Source organism: Podarcis vaucheri, assembly GCF_965113315.1.
Source record: "Podarcis vaucheri genome assembly, chromosome: 2".
Taxonomy (NCBI): domain Eukaryota; kingdom Metazoa; phylum Chordata; class Lepidosauria; order Squamata; family Lacertidae; genus Podarcis; species Podarcis vaucheri.
In genome coordinates, this window is record NC_138760.1 from 3,236,522 (window position 1) to 3,255,698 (window position 19,177).

The window sequence follows — 19,177 nt, forward strand, 5'->3', positions numbered from 1 at the left end:
GCAACAGGCAAATCTGAAGCTTACCAGAACATATTCAAAAACTCAGATTGCCAATGCATAATTCAACTGCAAAAGGCATGATCCTCTCTTGTATCCTCAAGCTTCTATACTGTAACTTTTTCCAGCACCTCTGAATTTCCATTTCCACCACCCCCACCCCTTTTGTCTTTCTTTCTCCTGCTAGAAAAGAGCGGACTCAGATTTCAAGGCTACTGCCAAAGTGGCTTTAGTGCTGAATTCACAAAGGTGAGTTTCCACCCCTGCCAAGAACATGGGCAGCATGGGGCAGGTTCCTGTATTTGGGGGTTGGGACAGAGATAGTCTCCTTGGCATGAGGGTGGCTGGCTGTGGACACATAACAGGCACTGTAGACGCATCCACATGGCAGCTGTCTGCAGCCCCAGCTGTACTGCCAATCTGGAAAACAGTATAGCCTGTGAAGCCCACAGGAGGGTGAATTGTATGAGTTGTATGGGTAAATGCTCCTGTGCTTAGGTCAACCTTCCCCAATCTGCTGCCCTCCATAGGTTTCTGGAGTACAACTCCCATCTTCCTTAGCCATGCCGGCTGGGGATGATGGGAACTGGAGTCCAATAACATCTGAAGCTCCCTGGTGGTCTAGTGGTTAGGATTCGGCGCTCTCACCACCGTGGCCCGGGTTCGATTCCTGGTCAGGGAAGTTGTGTTTTTGACACGGGTGGCGCTGTGGGTTAAACCACAGAGCTAGGGCTTGCCGATCAGAAGGTCGGCGGTTCGAATCCCTGCGACGGGGTGAGCTCCCATTGCTCGGTCCCTCTCCTGCCAACCTAGCACTTCGAAAGCACGTCAAAGTGCAAGTAGATAAATAGGTACCGCTCCAGCGGGAAGGTAAACGGCGTTTCCATGCACTGCTCTGGTTCACCAGAAGCGGCTTAGTCATGCTGGCCGCATGACCCAGAAAAACTGTCTGCAGACAAATGTTGGCTCCCTTGGCCAATAAAGCGAGATGAGCGCCGCAACCCCAGAGTCGGCCACGACTGGACCTAATGGTCAGGGGTCCCTTTACCTTTACCTTTTAATATCTGAAGGGCAGGGCAGAAGGCCAATTATTTCCCCTCTCTGTCAACCCAACTCTATGGGACACCTGGCTGCCATTTTCCTTGCTAGTAATGCTCTGGTTATATAGAACAGGGGAAAGATGTGCTGAGAGTTTGCGGGGTGCTGCTTGGGAATTTCTTCCCTATCAAGCCTGTGCACATACATGCATCACCTGTAGCCATCTGGATATTCTGCATCAGCCTTGTACTTGACAGCTCCCCTGGTCACCCTAGGCAACCCAGGACTCCATGCAGGCAAGTGAGAGGGCTTGTAAAAGGCTGGTAACTTCTGATCTACAAAGCAGATCTAATATTACCTAAAATATTGTTTTCTAAGACAATTTCAAAAATGCTTTTGAGCATTGCTGCCAGTCTTACAGCTCCTCACCTATGTTCAGCTGAGGCTTGCCAACACGTACCTCCTGAGACTGGTCCAGTGCCTAAAGCCCCTGCTTTTAGGTGTCTTCTGATTGCATCATTGATGGCTCCTGTGTGACCTTTGTGAGTCACAGCCTGGTTGCTAAGAGAGAGGGTGCTGAGCTGAGGGTGGTCCAATGTGACCAGGGTGATCTCTGAAGTGATGGGGATGTCAGTGGGTGGGTGTCAAGAGGGAGTGTGATGTAGCAGGTATGGGAAGTGGAGTCGTTCAAATCCCCTGAAGAGCCACAAAGCTGGCTGGGTGATTGTGGGTCAGCTACCATCTCTTGGCCCAGCAAACCTCACAGGGCGCTTGTGAAGATACAAGGGGAAAACTCAAGGCAAAGGTCAGGTGAACTGCCTCAGATACCTCTGAGGAAAACTAATGTTTTTCGTTGTCTTGGCAGGCTGGACGCGTTCTCCTTGGTGGCCCCGGAAGCTATTACTGGCAAGGTGACCCCCTCCCAGCTTCTTTGTTACTATTATGAAAAATATTACTATTTTGGCAATATTTATTTGATCCTCATTTCACTGGTCCAGCTGATTGAGATTTATATATTTAGTTAGCTGATCAAGTGCCTCCTTTTCAAACACACCTTCTTAACCATAAGGGCTAGCAACATACTCTTTTCTGTTCTTTTTTCTTTTAAGGAAAAGAAAATGAAAGCTGGAGATTCCCAGGAAGAGCAATTTTTCTGTGTTCCTGTGGAATCACAGCATATCCATAAAGCTGGTCACTGCCTCAGATTCCTGGGGATATTGACACCCCCAGTTCTCCCCCCATCTCCCACCTTCCTGTCCCCCAAATTCAGGATAACTTCATTCATTCATCCATTTAATGTTTATCTTGCCTCTCCTCCAAGGAGCAAGAGGTGGCACACAGAATAACTTCCTGTTATGTTGTTTTTATTGTGGTTTTATTGTCAGTGTTTATTATATAGCATGTTCTTTAAAAAATGTCCTTGTATGTAAACAGTCCTGAGATCTCTTTTGATGAAGGACTGTTTAGAAATTATTTGGCTAGGTTTTACTCACAGTAGGTCCCCTGAAATTAATGGAAGTGACTGAGCTGTGTGTTTGCATAGCTTTTTTGGAATGCCACCCTATATAAATGAATTTATCCTCACACCAACCCTGTGAGGTAAGTTAGGCTGAGATGTAGCCGACTTGCCCAAAGTCACCCAGTGAGCTTCCTGAGGGAGTGGGGAATCTGACCCTTGGCCTTCTCAGTCCTAGTCCAACCCTCTAACTGCCACCCCCCTTTCCCTTCAGGCCAGGTGCTTTCAGCAGCACAGGATGCCATTGTGGAGGTATATGACCCCAATTATTTAGTCCTGGAGGCTCGAGGTCAACTCAAGACGGGTCAGGCTAACTTCAAGGCTGATGACAGCTACCTTGGTGAGTGCTGGATGGAAGGAAAGGGTTGGAGACACTGTCTTAGGACAGTGCTGGAGGTGGGGTCCTGAAACCCTGTCATTCATTACCATTGGCTGTGCTGCCTGGGAGTGATGGAGGAGTTGGATGGAGACAGACAGACAGGCAGGCAGGCAGACCAACAGACAGACAGACAGACAGATAGATATTAAATTTTACAAATTCTTTTAAAATACAATCAGAACATATCTCTCTTATCAGTTGACCTACCATCCTTTGTGCTCCTCCCTTTCCCACAATAAGAGCAATGATCAGGAGAGGCTGTTGATTGATCTTGCAACAGCCCAGAAGTCCAGCAAGTGCAGGTTAAGGAGGAGATGAACACCTAGAAGGCCGCAGGTTCTCTAATCCTTGCCTTAGGGGGTAGCATTTTCTTCCTGGGCGCTGGTTGCCTTTGCCCATTCTGTGCTTCAAGGTTGGCTGAGCAGGTGGTTTTTGTGCTTCAGCGCTTGCTCAGTTCAAAATCTGGGCCCTGTTAGAAAGGGGTGGCCTCTGATCAAGCCTTTGTCAATGGGCAGTGGATCAGAGGTTTCCCTGAACGTCAGCAGATCTCTGCCAGATCCAGGGTTCTTGAGTTCACCCCTTGTTTCATCCGTGAGGCGGGGGTGAGTAGTGTTCATGGGAAGTGTTGATATTATTCACAAATAATAAGCAGAATGGTGCATAAGCATCTCTTCAGGGTCAGCAAGGACATCCTGGGATCCCCCAAATGCTCTGGAATTAATCTTACTTCAGAGGTAGATGTGGTTACATCAGCGTAACCACACTATGATGGTGAAATTTGTCACTCCGTGTCCTTTATTTCAACCCAGTCACAGACTTTTTTCACCTCCTGCTGATGCTGAGCAACATAGGAAGCTGCCCTTTACTGAGTCAGACTTTTGGCACACTTTTCTCGGCACCAAGTGGCAGCTGCGCTCCCAGATTTCGGGGGGGGGGCTCTTTCCCAGTCTTACCTGGAGATGCGGCGGATTGAACCTGGGGCCTTCTGAATGCAGAGCAGAGGCTCTGCCACTGAGCCCACAACCTGTCCTTTTCCATTTCCCTCCAAAAATGACCACATGCACTTACCTTTAGAGAAACCCAGAAGGGGCCTTATCCCATCTCCTCCAAAGGGAAGGATTTTGCCTCCTAGCAATGTTCAGCCTGGGGCCAGATTGCTGACTAACTAGTTGGCATTATGGGACCTATGGCAACCTGTGGTACCGCATGGCATGCTGGGAAATGGCAGTAGCATTTCCTGATGGCCCTGATAGGTGTAGAGTGGCATGCATTCCCCCCCTTAATCATGTTGTCTCTCCTTTCCCTCTCCCTAGGCTACTCTGTGGCGGTCGGTGAATTTAGCGGAGATGCCACTGAAGGTACCAATGGGCTTATTTTCAGCATGGGTGGTAGGGCTGGTTTGTGGGCATCGTTTGGAGAGCAGAGAATCTAGAATTGTAGAGGTCCTCTAGTCCACCCCCCTGCAATGCTGGAATCTCATCCACGAGAGACAGACATCCAAAATCTCCTAAAAACCCTTCAAGGAAGGAGAGTCCACAACCTCCCGAGGGAGACCCTTCCACTGTCAAACAGCTCTTACTTTCAGAATGTTCTTCATGATGTTTAGTCGGAATCTCTGTTCTTGTAACGTGAATCCGTTGGTACAATTCATAGAATCATAGAATCCTAGAGTTGGAAGAGACCACAATGGCCATCGAGTCCAACCCCCTGCCAAGCAGAAAACACCATCAGAGCACTCCTGACATATGGCTGTCAAGCCTCTGCTTAAAGACCTCCAAAGTAGGAGACTCCACCACACTCCTTGGCAGCAAATTCCACTGTCAAACAGCTCTTACTGTCAGGAAGTTCTTCCTAATGTTTAGGTGGAATCTTCTTTCTTGTAGTTTGGATCCATTGCTCCGTGTCCGCTTCTCCGGAGCAGCAGAAAACAACCTTTCTCCCTCCTCTATGTGACATCCTTTTATATATTTGAACATGGCTATCATATCACCCCTTAACCTCCTCTTCTCCAGGCTAAACATGCCCAGCTCCCTTAGCCGTTCCTCATAAGGCATCGTTTCAAGTCCTACCCTCCGGGGCAGGAGAAATCAAGCATGCTCCATCTTCCATGTGACAGTCCAGTTTATGTGTACCTTGTGTCAAAAATATTTACCTCCATTGCATTCTGAGTAAATAACACACGTCAAGATTTCAAAATGTTGTATAATTCTACCCCTCCCCCCAAGACAATAAATAGGTTTTCAAATAAATTATAATAAATTTATTTCTATTTTTTGTTAGAAATTGTGGAGGGAATATTGGAATGCAAAATAAGAGTGCAATTATGAGGGCAGTAGGAGAGAGATTGGGGTTCATATTATTATTATTATTATTATTATTATTATTATTATTATTAAACCCACCCTTTCCCATGACAGGGACTCATAATAAGGGCTTGGGATTAGTAAATAGTGCACTGCATTATTATCTGGTTTCTTAAAGGTCATACTGTATGTATGTATTTTCCTCCTCTCCCATGAGGACTCTTCCAGGGTCTATGATCTGTGCCATATTCTGCTGTTCACAGTGTGCTTGCAGCAGTTCGGACTCCTGCTGCCACTGATTGCATTGTGTTCCTTTGCTCTCTTGCAGACTTTGTGGCTGGCGTCCCTAAAGGAAACCTGACTTATGGATATGTAAGAGCCAAACCTGTGCCTCCTTTCTCCCCACTCTCTGTGTCTTCCTGGCAACCTTTGCATCATTTGGCTGAGTGTCCCTGTCCCCCTGCCTGCTTTGTAGAGCTGGAACATTGGCCATACAGTAATTCCCTTGAAAATGTGCTCTAGGGGCCAGCACAGAATTTGGCAGCAGACCTTTTGTGGATGGCAGGTGGGTTGTCAGGAACTTCTGTAAAAGTGCTCCAGACGCCCCTCACCACCATCCTCACCAGGTGCACAAGATGCTGCCTCACGTTCTTCCAGCTGCAAGCTAATCTACGAGAGTGTTCATTAAAAAAACTGCTATACAGCTTGGACCTTAAAAGAACAACTTCCTTAGATCTCCGCTTCTGCTCATAACCAGGAACATTCTCTTAACAACTTCTGATATAAGTCGTTGAGACCTTCTTAATGGCTGATCCACAAACTGGAAAGTCCTTCCCCCAAAAATACTTTCCAAGGGCTGAAACAGAGCAGTTTCATTGGCTAGCCTAACCCAGTGCTCTTCAACCTTGGGTCCCCAGATTGTGTTGGACTACAACTCCCATGATCCCCAGCCAGTTTAGCCAGGCTAGGGGTGATGGGAGTTGTAGTCTAACAGCATCTGAGGCCCCAAGGCTGAAGTACACTGGCCTAAACCAACGGGGTAACCTCTGGGATGTAGCTGGACTACAATCCCCTAATCCCTGAGGACGCTGGCTTTGACCAATGGAAGGTGGAGTCCAGCAATCGCTGGAGGTTTTGCAACCAGGTTGCTGAAGGCTGCCTGAGAAATACTCTTTATCTCCTTTCTATTTGGGTTACTAATGGATAGATAGGGGACCAGACCCAGAGGGTGAAATTCAAAGTAGCATTCAGGAAACTGCTCTGTTGGCGCAGCCTGATGGAACCACCTCCCTTTCTGGGGGTTATCCGAACCCCCCACCCCAAGCCGACCGGGGGGTGGGCACTGGAGAAGGGAAGCAAATCGTGTTGTGCTAGCAGGACTCTCCGAATCCAACCCATAAAGTAGTACTGGTAGCATTATTTATGTTTTTATGTTTTTATTTTTTAAAGTTGTTTAAAAGCCATTTGAAATCTCAAGACATTCTTCATTTTTCTTTGCAATGCAGAGTCAAGGCTGGTCTATTAGGTCACTGCCCCACCAACCTCCGTCTCCCCCCAGTCAGGGGCATCGTGTGTAGGGGGCGCAGCCGGGGTGAAGGCTTGCCACATTTTTCTCGGGGGGGGGGGTACATTTGGCTCCTCATGCTGCTCTGACAACCCTGCAGCACTTTGCAAGGCTGGAATCTGATCTGAATGCTTCGCTGGGCAAAGCAGGCAAGGCTGCGATCGAAGGGCACATTGCTGTTGCATCCTTCTCACACTGCCCTGCCATCCCCGAGCTGCTTTGCGAGGCTGGGATGGTGCAAGGGCTATGCCACCCAGCTGAGCTCCACCCTGCGCAGGCAGGCAGGTGGCACAGCATGGCCCTTCCTGACTCCGGTGGGGGATCACTCCAGCGGCAAGGGTTGGGCTGGTGTGGCAGGCTCCATTCATCCTCTGCCCACCTGCACGCACGCACGCCCCGGGCACTGGCAAACCATGCTATGGCTCTGCCCCTAGGCAGTCCCCACCTGCTTACAACCAGTCCAGGGGGTGGCAATGGGCCACCAGATTCTTTTCTCCTTAGTCTCAGTGTCGCCCTTGCAGAACTCAGGAGAGAGGTGGATGGAGACAGAACCAGAATTAGGTGGCTCTGCCAGCCTTGTGCTCTGGCCCCAACTACTGTTGGCCTGTCAGCCTTCTGCCCTACCCGTCCCAGTGGGCACCGACCTCTGCTGCTCCTTCCCAGAAGTTCCGTGAGAGGCAGGGCATCAGTTGAAGAAGGAGCAAAAAGGGTTTTCTTGTGTCTGTGTGTTTCCTTGTGGCTGATTAGCTGTTTTCCCTGTGTAAAGGTTAGAGGGGGCAGGGTTAGATCCATCTTTTAGATTTAGGGGAGCTAGTCTCAAACGTTTGTTGGGGAGATCTAGGTGTTTTTTTGTGTGGGGGAAGTTATTTGTCCTGTCTTCAAGCTTTTTATGATGGAGGACCTCTGTAGCCAACCCCAACGACACGATCTCAAGATGGAAGGGGAGGGAACAGCTGCAGTCGCCTGCGATTCCTGCGCAATGTTTGCCATCTTGCCAAAGGTTGCAGGCAGCTTTACCTGCAGCAATTGCATGTTGATTGCCCTCTTAAAAGACAAAGTCCAGCAACTGGAGGAACGTGTAGCTACGCTCCAAAGAATTAGAGAGCTGGAGCTCTTCTTGGAAGCAACAGAGCACACCGTCTCCACCAAGGAGGAGACAGGGGACTCCCCTGAGAAGGAGTCTAGTTCACCAACACAGGAGCCAGATATATGGAGAAACGTGACTCAAAGAAGTAGGAGGCCCAGGGTTCACTCTGATTGCTTAGAAATACACAATCGCTTTGAGGTCCTCTCCCCTAGCATGGAAGACGAAGAGCAGACTCCATTTGAGGATCTCTCCCTCATTACAGTCGATCAGGTATATGAAGACGAGCAGCAAAGTCAGTCCTCAGGGAATGTGCAGGCGACCTTGGAACGGACAGCTCACGGAAGAACCCCGACCAAACCCAAGAGGAGGCGTGTAGTGGTGATAGGGGATTCCCTACTGAGGGGAACAGAAGCAGTGATCTGTGGGCCTGACAAGATGTCTCGGGAAGTGTGCTGTCTCCCCGGGGCTAAGATCCAAGATGTAACTGAACGACTGCAAGGAATCATAAAACCCACTGACAATTACCCCTTCCTCTTGGTTCATGTGGGAACCAATGACACTGCAAGCAATAGCCTCCAGAAGATCAAAAGAGACTACGAGGCTCTCGGCAGGAAATTGAAGCAACTAAATGCACAAATTGTCATCTCGTCTGTCCTCCCAGTTGAACGACATGGCCCAGGGAGAGAGGGGAAAATAGTGGAAGTGAACAGCTGGCTCCGCAAATGGTGTAAACAGGAACGGTTTGGATTCTTAGATCACGGACTGCAGTTTCTTGAAGATGGACTTCTGGCAAGTGATGGGCTGCACCTCACAACGGTTGGGAGAAATGTTTTTGCCAAAAATCTCAGAAACCTCATCAGGAGGGCTTTAAACTGACTAATGTGGGGGAGGGAGACAGTGCTCCTGAAGGTAGGAGTCTATCAATTAATGAAGATGATCATCCAAATGTCATAGACCAAATGGAGCAAACAGCACGCGGACCTAGTGGTGGGAGGAAAAAATCCTTAAATAAGAGACACGGGGGAATGATTAATGGACTTCAATGTCTGTACACTAATGCGCAAAGCATGGGAAATAAACAAGATGAGCTTGAGCTCTTGGTACAGCAAACTAAATATGACATAATAGGCATCACTGAAACCTGGTGGGATAAGTCCCACGATTGGAATGTAATAATGGGGGGATACAATCTATTTCAGAGAAACAGACCAGACAAGAAAGGAGGAGGAGTGGCGTTATATGTCAGGGATGTGTATACCTGTGAAGAGATCCAAGATTTAGATCCTCAAAGCCAAAGTGAGAGCATTTGGGTCAAAATTAAGGGAGAGAAGAATAACAGAGACCTCATTGTGGGAGTTTACTATAGATCCCCAAGCCAAACGGAGGACATAGATGATGCCTTCCTGGAACAGATGGCCAAGCATGCAAAAGGAAGGGAGATAGTAGTAATGGGGGACTTCAATTACCCGGATATTTGTTGGACGTCAAACTCAGCCAAGAGCATAAGGTCAAACAGATTCCTCACTGGCCTTGCAGACAACTTCATTGTCCAGAAAGTGGGAGAAGCAACAAGAGGAACAGCCATTTTAGATCTGGTCCTAACCAATGTTGATGACCTGGTTAGTGGGATAGAAGTGGAAGGATCATTAGGCGCGAGTGATCATGCTCTTCTGAAGTTTACTATACAGCGGAAAGGAGCAGCCAAGCATACTAGGACTCAATTTCTTGACTTTAAGAAAGCCGACTTCATAAAACTTAGGGAAGTGCTGGGTGAGATCCCATGGACAATAATACTAAAAGGAAAGGGAGTTCATGATGGCTGGGAGTTTGTTAAGAGGGAGATACTAAAAGCACAACGTCAGGCAATACCAATGAGACGGAAACATGGAAGGTGCCTAAAGAAGCCAGGGTGGCTATCTAAAGAACTTTTAACTGAATTAAGATTAAAAAAGGATGTGTACAAAAAATGGAAAACGGGGGAAACCACCAAAGAGGAATTCAAACAAATAGCCAGCACGTGTAGACACAAAGTCAGAAAAGCTAAAGCACAGAATGAACTCAGGCTTGCTAGAGAGGTTAAAAGCAACAAAAAAGGCTTTTATGGGTATGTTCGTAGCAAAAGGAAGAACAAAGAAACAATGGGGTCACTCAGAGGAGAAGATGGTGAAATGCAAACAGGGGACACAGAAAGGGCTGAACTACTCAATGCCTTCTTTGCCTCAGTCTTCTCCGATAAAGAAAACAATGCCCGACCTGAAGAATTTGGAGCAAATGATTCAGCAAAGGAAACACAGCCCAGAGTAACTAAGGAGATAGTACAAGAATATTTGGCTAGTTTAGATGTATTCAAGTCTCCAGGGCCAGATGAACTGCATCCAAGAGTATTAAAAGAACTGGCAGATGTGATCTCAGAACCACTGGCAGTCATCTTTGAGAATTCCTGGAGAACAGGCGAAGTCCCGGCAGACTGGAGGAGGGCAAATGTTGTCCCTATTTTCAAAAAGGGGAAAAGAGAGGACCCAAATAATTACCGCCCAGTCAGTCTGACATCAATAGCAGGGAAGATTCTGGAGCAGATCATTAAGCAAACAGTCTGTGAGCACCTAGAAAGGAATGCTGTGATCACCAATAGTCAGCATGGATTTCTGAAAAATAAGTCATGTCAGACTAACCTGATCTCGTTTTTTGACAGAATTACAAGCCTGGTAGATGAAGGGAACGCAGTGGATGTAGCCTACCTTGATTTCAGCAAGGCATTTGACAAGGTGCCCCATGATATTCTTGTAAAGAAGCTGGTAAAATGCGGTCTTGACTATGCTACCACTCAGTGGATTTGTAACTGGCTGACTGACCGAACCCAAAGGGTGCTCATCAATGGTTCCTCTTCATCCTGGAGAAGAGTGACTAGTGGGGTGCCACAGGGTTCTGTCTTGGGCCCGGTCTTATTCAACATCTTTATCAACGACTTGGATGATGGACTCAAGGGCATCCTGATCAAATTTGCAGATGACACCAAACTGGGAGGGGTGGCTAACACCCCAGAGGACAGGATTACACTTCAAAACGACCTTGACAGATTAGAGAACTGGGCAAAAACAAACAAGATGAATTTTAACAGGGAGAAATGTAAAGTATTGCACTTGGGGAAAAAAAATGAGAGGCACAAATACAAGATGGGTGACACCTGGCTTGAGAGCAGTACATGTGAAAAGGATCTAGGAGTCTTGGTTGACCACAAACTTGACATGAGCCAACAGTGTGACACGGCAGCTAAAAAAGCCAATGCAATTCTGGGCTGCATCAATAGGAGTATAGCATCTAGATCAAGGGAAGTAATAGTGCCACTGTATTCTGCTCTGGTCAGACCACACCTGGAGTACTGTGTCCAGTTCTGGGCACCACAATTCAAGAAGGACACTGACAAACTGGAACGTGTCCAGAGGAGGGCAACCAAAATGGTCAAAGGCCTGGAAACGATGCCTTATGAGGAACGGCTAAGGGAGCTGGGCATGTTTAGCCTGGAGAAGAGGAGGTTAAGGGGTGATATGATAGCCATGTTCAAATATATAAAAGGATGTCACATAGAGGAGGGAGAAAGGTTGTTTTCTGCTGCTCCGGAGAAGCGGACACGGAGCAATGGATCCAAACTACAAGAAAGAAGATTCCACCTAAACATTAGGAAGAACTTCCTGACAGTGAGAGCTGTTCGACAGTGGAATTTGCTGCCAAGGAGTGTGGTGGAGTCTCCTACTTTGGAGGTCTTTAAGCAGAGGCTTGACAACCATATGTCAGGAGTGCTCTGATGGTGTTTCCTGCTTGGCAGGGGGTTGGACTCGATGGCCCTTGTGGTCTCTTCCAACTCTATGATTCTATGATTCTATGATTCTATGTCTGGCCACATCCAGGCTGAAGAGTCCTGTGCTGGTGCTTTGTGGTGCCGTGGCATCAACCGGTGTGCTTTTGGGTGTAGCCCCTTCGCTTTTTCCCTTCCTGTGTGGTTAGTGGAGGGCCCCACTCACAGGAAGGTGCAAGTTAAAAGTGGGTGTCATCCCACCTGGAGACGCTGGTGTGTTCTTTGGCTCCCGTGATCCCTTGCCATTGTGACTTTTCCCTAACACGGGACACACGAGTTCACGGTGAGCTCAGTGAAACGTTGCCTCACACATGACACGCCAGCCTGTCTCTCCTCCTCACCCTCTCCTGATTCGGCACCACTCAGCTGCGTGTTTGTTGTTGACCCTGTGGGTTGCTATGGTAACAGGTGCATTTCTAAAGATGAGGGAAATGTAGAGGCCCGAAACCAAACAAATCTGATTTCCCTGCGGCCGTTTGGCTGCGGCCAAGAACCAACCCCATGATGTTGTTGCAGAGGTTACTTTTGGGCTGCGATTCTCTTCGCCTCTAACATGTGACGTGGCCTTCCTTCCTCCGGGCGCAGCCTTTCTCTCGGTGACCTTGCTGTGACACTTAGTCGCCCACAGAGCAGTCTGAGAGGAACCTCAGCCCCACTTCTTGAGCAGAAGTGGTGCTAAGGGCACCCTCCTCCCAAAGCTCCCGCAATATGGCCAACTCATTTTCTGCCACACTGTGGGATCCTTTGGGTGAGGTTAACTTCTGCATTCTAAGTTTGGGGCTGTAGTGCAGGAGGCATCCAGACTCAAAACAGATGTTTTTACCTCAGGGCTGTTCTCTCTCTCCCTGCTGGCATCCCCCACAGTATAGCATTTCTATATTGCCCTCTCATAAAATATCAGGGCAGTGTACAGTAATACAATACACAATACATACATACATACATACATACATACATACATACATACATAACAAGCAATCATTAAACTGACTGATGACTCAAGAAAATTCTAATCATGCACACATATATAACATAAACATGAGCTCATGCACACACATATATGAGTACTCCCAGTGTTGTGAAAAACTGCCTATGTGGATGAAGGAAGGGAAAATGTCCTAGTGATAAGAGCAATTAACTACAGTGATTTGAATAAATTATTAGTATTATTTAAAGAAAAGGTTTCTATTTTGGTAGCCAGGACTCCCCAGCTGTGGAAGGAGAATGCGTACATGGCCAGAAGGGAGACCCCCGGGTCTTGGGAGCAAAGACTCCTCGTTTCCCTTTTCATCCCTGTCAGGAGAAGTTGGGTTGGCTCCTTTGCCACAACAAGCCTTTCCCAGCTGAGTCCCTTGAGTACTGATGAACTATGACTCCCTTTATCCCTGGCCATTGGCCGTCCTGCCTGGGGATTGTGGGAATTGTAATCCAGCAGTGCCTTAGTGGAGGATTCCGGCTGGATCACTTTGGATCAGTCTACATGAGACTGAAGAACTCTTATTTTCTCTTCCTTCCTTTCTTCTTTCCTTCTTTCCAGGTCACAATTCTAAATGGAAGTGACATTCGGCCCCTGTACAACTTTTCTGGAGAGCAGGTAAATGGCTGCACTGTTCACACTGAAGCCAGCCAGGAAGGAGGGTCTTGATGCTGCAGCTGGGCTATGCCCAACCTCTGACAGAGGCCCCAGTGCCCTCATGCCAGGCTCCATTGCCATCCCTTAGGGTGCCATTCAGGTTGCCACCTGCAGGCCACACCTGCGTTAAGGTCTGAGGTTCATTCCAGGAAAGGACAGAGCAAGAAATAAGAAGCATATGTGGTTCCTAAGATCCACTGTGTTTACTGGTCGTATTTCCTCCCCACTCACCCCCCCTCCCAGCTTTCAGGCTACCTGGGGCCTTGGAGAGGACTTTGTCTATGCTGTGATTCAGAAGTACAGGCTTTGGATTGATTGGGTGCAGGGTGATAAATTAGGTTTTTCGTACAAAGTATACCCTGTATGTGCTTATCTGTCTGAACAGAAGTGTTGTTGCACAGCTGGTAGTCAGGGCTGATGGGAGTTATAGTCTGACAGCATCTGGAGGTCTCCCAGTGGGAGAAGGCTGCCCTGGAGAACCCCAGAAATTTAAGGAACTATCCTGTCTTGGAGGTGTGCAGGTACCATGATGGGTCTGGGGCCCCACCTGCCCAATTCATTTAAAGCAGAATTATGCCACTTTGAACAGTCTAGTTTACGCTGCAAGTTGTCAGGAGATCTCAATTCCCCTCATAGGGCTACAATTCCCAGAGTTCCATTGTGAGAATTGTTGCTCTGGGAGGGAACACGCGTTTCCTAGCAATTCTTGGCCTGCTTAACAAACACACCTCCCAGGATTCTTTGGGGGAAGCAACCATGAAGATGCTTTCAGTGTACAATGCAGATGTGGCCTGGGACTGAGGGGTCTGTGGGGAGTCAAGAGTCCCGCCCTGAGCAGACAGTCTGTCACGATTGCAGGATGCCTGCCCCATGTTGACATCCTTCAGCCTCACCAGCTGCCTGTCATTTCCCCCAACAGATGGCTGCCTATTTTGGCTATGCTGTGGCTGCCACTGATCTCAACGGTGACAGGTGAGTGTTGAGGAAGGGTGACCGCAATCACTAGTTTTGTGTGTGTGTGTGTGTGTGTGTGTGTGTGTGTGTGAGAGAGAGAGAGAGAGAGAGAGAGAGAGAGAGAGAGAGAGAGAGAGAGAGGCTTTTCTCCACACTAGAAGAAGCTGTGGGAATGTTTGACTATGTTTGAGTTTGGGAGATTTTGGGTGGGCTCTGTCTAGGAAGGAGGAAGAGAGTTGCCATGGATAGCAAAGGGAAGGGGCAGTGCAGACCCCATGGAGATACTCTGGCCATGGTTGAGGAGGGGGGCTATGTGCCTCTAGACCCTGCTGCTCTCCCACTTCCACTGGTGCTTCTCTGAACCCCAGCAGTGAGCTCTTTGTACCAGAGTTGGTGATTTTAAGGCTCTTGCTCTTTCTCCTCCCATCCCACCATGCAGCCTAGATGACCTACTGATTGGTGCCCCCTTATACATGGAAAAAACAGAAGATGGTCGTGTGCAGGAGGTGGGCAGAGTCTACATCTTCCTGCAACAGCTGTATGGCATGGAGCCAGTGGCGTCGGCCGCACTTACTGGTCACCAAGAATTTGGTCGCTTTGGCAGTGCTATTGCTCCCCTGGGAGACCTTGACCAGGACGGCTACAATGGTAGGGATCTTTGACAAGGAGATGCGGGGGGGGGCTGCCCCAGATAATTGCATCCCACCTTTCGTCAAAAGTTACCAAGTTCCTAACAATTTTATTGCAAAATGTGAGCATCCATGAGGACATTTTCATTTTATTGCTGTTGCTAAATGTCTGCCCTTTCTTGAACTTTTTCACTTTGACAGCAGGATTAACCAACAGCTTTTTAGTTCTAGCCTCCCTTTATTTCACAATGCCACACAGGCGTTGATGCCAGATCCCTGTTCCACTCAAAGCAGTTCTCCCACCCTTCCCAGATTTTTCATAGCTGAGGTTAAGGTACTCTGGTTGATTTTAGGGAGCTTTTTATGAGTTAAAATTGGAAGCACACCCCAATCAATGCCTGCTCACTCCCAAACTGCATCTGCATGTTGTATTGTTCAGGGCATGCTTCCTGAATGGAAGGAGGCCAGTGGAGAGTAGCAGTTCGCACAGAGATGCAACAGGCAGCCCCCTTGGAAATGGCTGAGCCTTTCCAAGGAGTGGGACTGGACAGTCTCATCTCACCTGATGCAGCAGCACAGTAGCATTGTGGTCCAACTGCATCTGAAGAGCCACAGCTTTAATTTGTTTGCTTTCTTGCAGCCCACTAGCAAGCCCTGGGATGTGGTTTTGAATCTGCAGAGTCCTGGTCTCATGAGCCATTATATAGCTAAAAGTACAGAAGGGTCAAGCCCATCATTTCGACATTTGAGCTCGTGTACCTTTAACAGTTGTGTAGATGGGATAATTTGGGCAAGAGCAGCTGTTCAAAGCAGTGTGCACTTACTGAATTCCCCTTTTCTCTACTCAGCTGTTATAGGTGCGGGACCCTTGGTGATCGACTCCCCCTGCAACACAGGCTCACATTAGGGAACCCTCTTGAACCAGCCAGACAAGTGTCCCACAAAATAACAAACCAAAGTGGGGATCAAGTTTAATGTGGTACATTGAAAGAGGAGGCAGCAATCTGTTCAGCAGAAAATGTGTGTCTGATTTGGTTCCCCGCCCTAGACATAGTGTGCATACTCAAGATAGCATACAGTAGATTAGTTTTCCTTTAATGTCATAGGCAAATCAGAGGGGCTCCAAAATCATTAAAGAGCAATGATTCCTCCTGCCCTTTCAGAATACATTTATGAGCAAGGTCTGGATTCTGATCACAGCCAGATGCAACCCAGAACAAAAGTTTTATAGGTATTTGTGACCCATATTTGTGTATGTAGCCGGATAGGAAAACCCTACATGTGATTTGGCTGCCATCTGCTGGAGGAGGTTCATACTGCACATTTGCATCGTGCTATGTATGTCTGGGCACACCTTGAAGCAGGTACTGAAATTCCTGGTTTCTGCTACAGTCCTGCACAAAAGAGCTGGCTAAGGCCTGATGCTTTTCTTTTTCTCCATTGTTTTAATTTATTGTGTTAAAATATTTCCTTTTGTCTCACCTTTTAACTCAGAAGTTTCTAAAGCAGCTAAGAGAGAAAAGGCAGCAAAAATTAAAACTAATTGGAGCAGAATGTGCATTCTTGTGTACAAATCCTACAAAACCGTTTCTGAGCTCCTGTACTGGGGTTCCCTGGGCACAGGAGTTAGGGGGATGTGGGTGTGGAGTGAGAAGAGGTTACTATGTGTTTTTATTACATTATTCCCCACCTTTCCTCCAAGGAGCTCAAGGTGGCATACCTGGTTCCCCCCCCCCTTCCTATCCTCACAACAACCCCGTAAGATGGCCCAGGTGGAGAGACAGTGTCAGGCCCAAGGTCGTTCAGCAAGCTTCATGGCTGAGTTGCAATTTGAACCCTGGTCTTCCAGTCCCTGGTCTGACACACTAATCACTAGACCATATTGGTTCTCAGTGTGGTTTTTGGTTAGAGTACTAATGGAGGCAGCCTGGGGAATTTGGGGGACAACTCAGCAGAGTGAGAAGGAGGGTCCCTTAATCCAGTTGGGCTCCTTTTTGAAAGAAGTGAAGTAAGACCCTTCACCGTCTAAAGCGGGGAGGGATGGGGGGCTCTGTAGCACCAAGACCAGCAACTCAATTTATCTAACTGTACCACTGCCAAGAAAGGCTCCGGCGGAATGAGTGGGCAAGACCAAGAGGGGGTCCAACGGTCAGAAAAACAGTTTCTGCATGTGCTGTTGAGGGAAGTGAGGGGCAGGTGGGGCTTGTCCACCTGGGAAGGGAGTCCATCTAGGAGAAGGAACATGCTGGTCCTAAACCTCCGCTGCTTTGTGGGGCATCTTCGGGAGAAGAAAAGACTAAGGATTAAAACCTACACAAATCTGGAGTGGAGTCTCCTGCAGCCCAGCTGGTGCCAAACTTATTGCTCTGCTTTTGTTTGGACCGCATCAGTGAGGCTGAGAGGGGAGTCATGTCTGGGCAGCCCAGGACCTCCATCCACACTGCCCAGGCTTGCGCCCCGGGGAGGTCATTTCAGTGCTGCTAATGCAGTAGTTTGACTTCACCCCTGGAGGTGCACTCCATTGTCTCTTGAGCCAGACAGATGCCAGCAATATAACGGCTTCCAGTTCTGGAGGTTATAACCCAGTGTGACCTCCTCTCTCTCAGCCTTTCTGGCCTTCCCCTCAGCTCAGCTCACAGCTCAGCAGTGGTGATGGCAGTTCCCCTCTGGCCACCTAACTACCACCCCTCTCTCCCTCACCCTCCAACTTGCGCACAGGCAAGAGTTGTCAGTCACAGCTGGCTGTGCATGCGCTCAAGGGCGCTAGCATGACAACAGTCTCAAGCAAACGGGAAGAACTGGTGCCTTTCCTTATTGATGGTGGTTAGTCTGTCCTTCTTTTTTCTTTATTCCAATTGTCACTGCATTGCTCTTTTTAACCCCTGCTAAAAATTCTTTTCTTTAATCAAGCCTGTCCAGATGTGCATTTGACATGTTGTTTTTAACAGGTAATTGTGCTTTGTTATTTCTTTTTTTTTTTTTAGCTGCTGGTTTTACTTCTGTTTTGAAATGCTTTAGGCCAACTTGCTTTCAACACATGGGCATTTCTTTAAATGAGTGTTTTGTTTAATGTCAAGGGTGGGGAACCTTTGGCCCTCCCGTGGTTGCTGGACTCCCAACTCCCATCATCCTGACCCTTGGCCATGTTTGCTGGGGCAGCTGAAAGTTCAACTCCAAGAGCAGGGGAGACAACCTAAGGCCCAGGGGCCAAATGCGGCCCAATCACCTTCTCAATCTGGCCCGCGGACAGTCCAGGAATCAGCATGTTTTTACATGAGTAGAATGTTTCCTTTTATTTAAAATGCATCTCTGGGTTATTTGTGGGGCATAGGAATTTGTTCATTTCCCCCCCAAAAAATATAGTCTGGCCCACCACATGGTCTGAGGGATGGTGGACCGGCCCACAGCTGAAAAAGGTTGCTGACCCCTGTCCAAGAGCATCTGGGGGGCCAAAGTTCACCTGCACCTGTTTCATGCCAGCCACTTAAGAGGTGTTTGTAGATCGAGTGGCATCTATGCCTTGTCAAATACCTGAATGAATGCTGACGCTGGAATTTGTTCCTGCAGATGTGGCCATTGGGGCCCCGTTTGGTGGCAAGGAGCAGCAAGGCATGGTCTATGTGTACAATGGCCGGCCTGGCGGACTGAACCCCAAGCCTTCTCAGGTGTTACAGGGCCAGTGGCCAGCTGGCCAGACTCCAGACTTCTTTGGCTTCTCCATGCGTGGGGCTAAGGACCTGGATGGAAACGGCTACCCAGGTGAGGACTGAGTGTGAAACCACAAGAAAGGCTGCAATGGGGTATCTGAAGCATCAAAGAGCCATAGGTTATCTTTGGTAGCTTTGCATGGATGAGGTCCCAGGTTCAGTCCCAGCTCTCTCTGGCTAAAGGCAGAAATCCAAAGGGGACCCAGCAAACTCTTTATCCTATAGAGCAGGTTTAGCCAAGTTGTTGGACTCCCAAGTCCCCACCAGCCCCAGCCCACTGTCGCCCACTGGCCAGGGATGATGGGACTCATCGTCCAGCAATATCTGGAGGGCACACTGTTGCCTGACCCTGATACAGAGGCAATATGGTTCTCTGTGCAATTGAGTAACAGCTTAAGGAAGTCCAAATACTATACACAAGTGGGATCTGCAAGAAAACGTTGCCACGTGGAGTGCTCCTGTTCACTGTATCAGCCAGCCAGCCAGGCTCTCTAGGATGCTAGGCAGTTCCTCCCAC

The 19,177-nt window shown here is 48.3% G+C and overlaps 1 protein-coding gene across 3 annotated transcripts in view; it reads left to right on the top strand.

Moving 5' to 3' along the window:
* The window catches only part of ITGA5 (integrin subunit alpha 5), a 77,527-nt gene that overhangs the window by 39,308 nt on the left and 19,042 nt on the right, over window positions 1-19,177 (top strand). For all 3 annotated transcript variants that reach the window (XM_082208049.1, XM_082208047.1, XM_082208048.1), the window contains exons 5-13: window positions 185-246; window positions 1,901-1,946; window positions 2,766-2,891; window positions 4,244-4,288; window positions 5,562-5,605; window positions 13,275-13,331; window positions 14,290-14,342; window positions 14,764-14,972; window positions 18,521-18,712. In XM_082208049.1, coding sequence (XP_082064175.1) covers window positions 185-246; window positions 1,901-1,946; window positions 2,766-2,891; window positions 4,244-4,288; window positions 5,562-5,605; window positions 13,275-13,331; window positions 14,290-14,342; window positions 14,764-14,972; window positions 18,521-18,712 — 834 coding nt within the window. The remainder of the gene's footprint in view (window positions 1-184; window positions 247-1,900; window positions 1,947-2,765; window positions 2,892-4,243; window positions 4,289-5,561; window positions 5,606-13,274; window positions 13,332-14,289; window positions 14,343-14,763; window positions 14,973-18,520; window positions 18,713-19,177) is intronic.